This window comes from Quercus suber, unplaced genomic scaffold, assembly GCF_002906115.3.
Source record: "Quercus suber isolate HL8 unplaced genomic scaffold, Cork oak 2.0 scaffold_137, whole genome shotgun sequence".
In the NCBI taxonomy this organism is placed as follows: domain Eukaryota; kingdom Viridiplantae; phylum Streptophyta; class Magnoliopsida; order Fagales; family Fagaceae; genus Quercus; species Quercus suber.
The window spans coordinates 729,707-733,886 of NW_027069599.1; the positions used below are offsets into that span (position 1 = coordinate 729,707).

General features: G+C 37.9%; 2 protein-coding genes across 2 annotated transcripts; both read right to left on the reverse strand.

The window, feature by feature from the left end:
- Positions 1-2,484: 2,484 nt before the first annotated feature.
- LOC112001057 (uncharacterized) lies at positions 2,485-3,007 on the reverse strand. Its single transcript, XM_024033219.2, has one exon. The coding sequence runs from the start codon at positions 2,818-2,820 to the stop codon at positions 2,551-2,553; it is 270 nt and encodes an 89-aa protein (XP_023888987.1). The 5' UTR covers positions 2,821-3,007; the 3' UTR covers positions 2,485-2,550.
- On the reverse strand, positions 2,835-3,714 carry LOC136061132 (uncharacterized). The gene is made up of 2 exons (XM_065776591.1): positions 3,302-3,714; positions 2,835-2,845 (listed from the first exon to the last, which is right to left on the reverse strand). Exons 1-2 carry the CDS (start codon positions 3,516-3,518, stop codon positions 2,835-2,837), a joined length of 228 nt encoding a protein of 75 aa, XP_065632663.1. The 5' UTR covers positions 3,519-3,714.
- Positions 3,715-4,180: the final 466 nt, after the last annotated feature.

The following is a 4,180-nucleotide window of genomic DNA, read 5'->3' on the forward strand; positions in this document are numbered from 1 at the left end:
CTAAATTCTACTAATATTCAAGAAATCAAATACAATACCCTTGACCTTGTATTAATATCTAAAGCATCCACACCAGCTCGTGTAAACTTATCATCTATTTGACATAGAAAAATCTATTTTTTTCTATTTTACACATCTATTTTTACAAAACACCCACATCAGTTCATCTATTATACACTATATTTTATATAAATAATATTTTTATATTCTTTTTTTAATATTATTTTACACATCCATTAACCTATTCTTCTTCTTCTTTCTTTTTCTTTCTTTTTCCTTGTCTCTGCCATTTTCTCTTTCTTTTCTTCCTCTTTCTCTCACGGTCAAAACCCAGAAGCACCATCACAAGCACTCCATCAACACCACAACCATCACAAGCACCACAACGCCTCTCCAATCTAGAAGCACCAATCAAAACCCATATCACCGATCAAACCCACATCACCGATCAACCATTCAAACCCATATCACCGATCAACCATCAAAACCCACATCACCGATCAAACCCAAATTACCGATCAAACCCACATCACCCCCAAAACAAACCAAAAAAAAAAAAAAAACAATGAGAATCTTATACCTATGCTCTCCTTCAGTCCATGAGACACCTCTCCTCCTTTGTGTCTCTTTAGACTTGGACCCAAAATCCACAGCACCCTTCAAATACTTGGAGCCCTGACCCAAAATCCACAGCACCCTCTGTAATGATTTGTCTGTGTTTTTGTGTTTGTGTGTGGGTGTGTTTGTGTTTGTGTGTATCTGAGGAAAAAGATGATGCGAATTGAGGAGAGAAGTCAGTTTCTTTTGCACAAAGAAGAGAGAGAAAAAAAGGCGCAAAACGTGAAATTAATAAAATATGATATACACGAGCTACAGTAGCCGTGCATATATGCACGGCTACTGTAGCAAATGTGTAAATTTGCACAACTTTAGAAGGACTGATGTGGAAGATTTTTGGGATAAAATGTGCAAAAGTGGTTGCTTTTTGTATTTTGCAAAGGTTTACACGAACTGGAGATGCTCTTTGAGCATTCACATCAGCACTTCTAAATTTTCTGTCTATTTTACATGAAAAAACCACATCTTTCTATTTTACACTATCACTTTTACAAAACACCCACATCAGTTTATCTATTTTACAAGATATTTCAATAAAATATTCATTCTACACAATTTTTTTTATTATTTTCCTCAACGACTTCACCTATATACGCGCCTTCTCTCTCTCTTCTGAACAGATCACCTCTCTCTCTCTCTCTCTCTCTCTCTTTTCTTCCTTCCCTCATTCCTTCTCTCTTTTCTTCCTTCTCTCACCAGCCGATCCAGATCATCTCATTCCTTCTCTCTTTTCATCCTTCTCTCACCGGCCGATCCAGATCGTTCCACGCTCCACGCTTCACCGGCCTACCCATGAGCTCTGATCAAGCGAGACCCACGAGCTCCGATGACCTAGAACCTTTTTTCATCGGCCGATCCACGCTCCACAATCACCGATCCACGCTCCACGCCTCACTAGCCTACCCACGAGCTCCGATCAAGCGAGACCCACAAGCTCCGGCGACCCAGATCCTTTCTTCACTAACCGATCCATGCTTCACCGGCAAACCCACGAGCTCTGGCAACCCAGATTGTTCCGATAAGCACTGATCTCTCTGTCCAGTTAGGTTTGTTTGTGTGTGGGTGTGTTTGTGTGTGGATTTGTTTGGATTAATTTTCAGTTGATTCTGGCGCGCTAGATGTTGTAATAGTTGGGGAAAAAATGTAGGAGATGAGGGTCAGTTAAAGAGGAGCGAGAAAAAATTATTAAAAAATTAAATACACAAGCTACAGTGCCTGTGTAAGCTACAGTATCCGTGTAAATTTACACGAGTACTGTAGCTCGTTGATAATTTTTCATAAGTTTACAGGATTTTAAAATGACTGACATAGAGTATTTTTTTATTCAAAATGTGTAAAAATAATCTAAATGTGTATTTTACACATTTATAAAAAAGCTGACGTGAATGCTCAACCCTCTTACGCAACAAATTCTGGCTCCGTCCTTACTGGTGACAGACAACGTGGCAAGTTTCATAAAATGCTTATCTGCTCCTTGTCATTGTAGAACTAATCCAAAACCCTACAGAAACCCCCCTTTAATCACTGATTGCAATTTATTTTCATCGGTAAAAATCAAAGAAAGATTTTAATCACGTTTCTTGTAACAGAACAGATACTATAAAATGGCTAAATACAAATCATTTGAATCTCTCTCAGTTCAGCTTTATCCTGTTCAAAATATAACAAATTCAAATCATTCTATAACCCAAACTTACCTATAAAAACGAAGATTGAAAGCAAAGAGAAACATGTCACAAATATACAAATATTAGCAATTCTCGGCAAAAACGACTATTCAAGTTGAATACTAAAAAGCTCCGACTGCTGTCCTAAATCGACCATTAGTAAAATGAAATTCGTAGGCATAAGTATAACAGACAAAAATTTGGGATGAAGCAATTTATATTGATTCAAATCTTGGCCTTATATTTACAAGAAGTGTAGGGGGGATCAGTTAGGACCCCAACAACTCAAATACATGACATTTCTCAAAGACTCTTCACTCTGCTTTAGCTTCTCGTTGTTCACTTTACTACATATAGCCGAGGAAGACTGGGCTGAGAGTTTCTTGGCTTGATAGTATGATCTGATATTGTTCTTCGCATGCTGTTGAAGTGACCTTAGAGGATAGTTCCATCTGCAAACACCTTGGTCTTTCAAGGCCTCAACTGCACCAATACTAGCTGCCACCATCCAAGAAGCTTTACTTGTTGCACTCATACTGCTTTCTTGCTCTAAATTGGATCTGAAATAAATGGGAATTTGGAAGTTCGGAAGATGTAAAATAGATTTTGGGTTTCGAATTTTGATGGTGCCCAACGTAAGGAAATGGATCTTATATAATGTGTGAAGATAGTGGCGGGTGAGAAGGTTTTGGGAGCAAAACTATAGGCAGTTTTGCCAGCAGTTTGGGAGAAAACCATGGTATTTGGACTCCAAAACCATTTGCTTTAGCTCATACGGCCACTCAGAACAGACAAAAACAATAATGGAGCCAATTCGGACACTAGTGGGTATGACAAATGGATAAAGAAATGATAGGTGGGGTTGCTATTATTCGTTTTATTATGAAGCAGACTTAAAGGGGCCTGCTTTCAAGTTGAAACTTTTAACCCACGGATTCGATAAATTTCGATCTAATCAAATCCTACCGAGAGTCGGGTTAATTTTTCAAGGGGTTTTTTTTTTTTTTTTGTTTCACTCTGCTTTAGCTTCTCGTTGTTCACTTTACTACATATAGCCGAGGAAGACTGGGCTGAGAGTTTCTTGGCTTGATAGTATGATCTGATATTGTTCTTCGCATGCTGTTGAAGTGACCTTAGAGGATAGTTCCATCTGCAAACACCTTGGTCTTTCAAGGCCTCAACTGCACCAATACTAGCTGCCACCATCCAAGAAGCTTTACTTGTTGCACTCATACTGCTTTCTTGCTCTAAATTGGATCTGAAATAAATGGGAATTTGGAAGTTCGGAAGATGTAAAATAGATTTTGGGTTTCGAATTTTGATGGTGCCCAACGTAAGGAAATGGATCTTATATAATGTGTGAAGATAGTGGCGGGTGAGAAGGTTTTGGGAGCAAAACTATAGGCAGTTTTGCCAGCAGTTTGGGAGAAAACCATGGTATTTGGACTCCAAAACCATTTGCTTTAGCTCATACGGCCACTCAGAACAGACAAAAACAATAATGGAGCCAATTCGGACACTAGTGGGTATGACAAATGGATAAAGAAATGATAGGTGGGGTTGCTATTATTCGTTTTATTATGAAGCAGACTTAAAGGGGCCTGCTTTCAAGTTGAAACTTTTAACCCACGGATTCGATAAATTTCGATCTAATCAAATCCTACCGAGAGTCGGGTTAATTTTTCAAGGGGTTTTTTTTTTTTTTTTGGGAGAAACAATTTTCCAAGGGTTGATGAGTTGAATTGATAGTAAATCTTTTGAAGCTCAAGTTTAGGTTGGCAAGATTTTTAACCCAAGTAATTGACCCAATCTGTTCTATTAATATTTTAAAAATTATATGCTTTTTAAATTTGTTCATTAATTTAAATTATATGTGTGGAGATAAAAGCCTAAAT

What these genes read in the sequence shown, in the direction of transcription:
- LOC136061132 (XM_065776591.1), bottom strand. Translation starts at nt 3,518, where the DNA reads ATGAGTGCAACAAGTAAAGCTTCTTGGATGGTGGCAGCTAGTATTGGT.
- LOC112001057 (XM_024033219.2), bottom strand. Translation starts at nt 2,820, where the DNA reads ATGAGTGCAACAAGTAAAGCTTCTTGGATGGTGGCAGCTAGTATTGGT.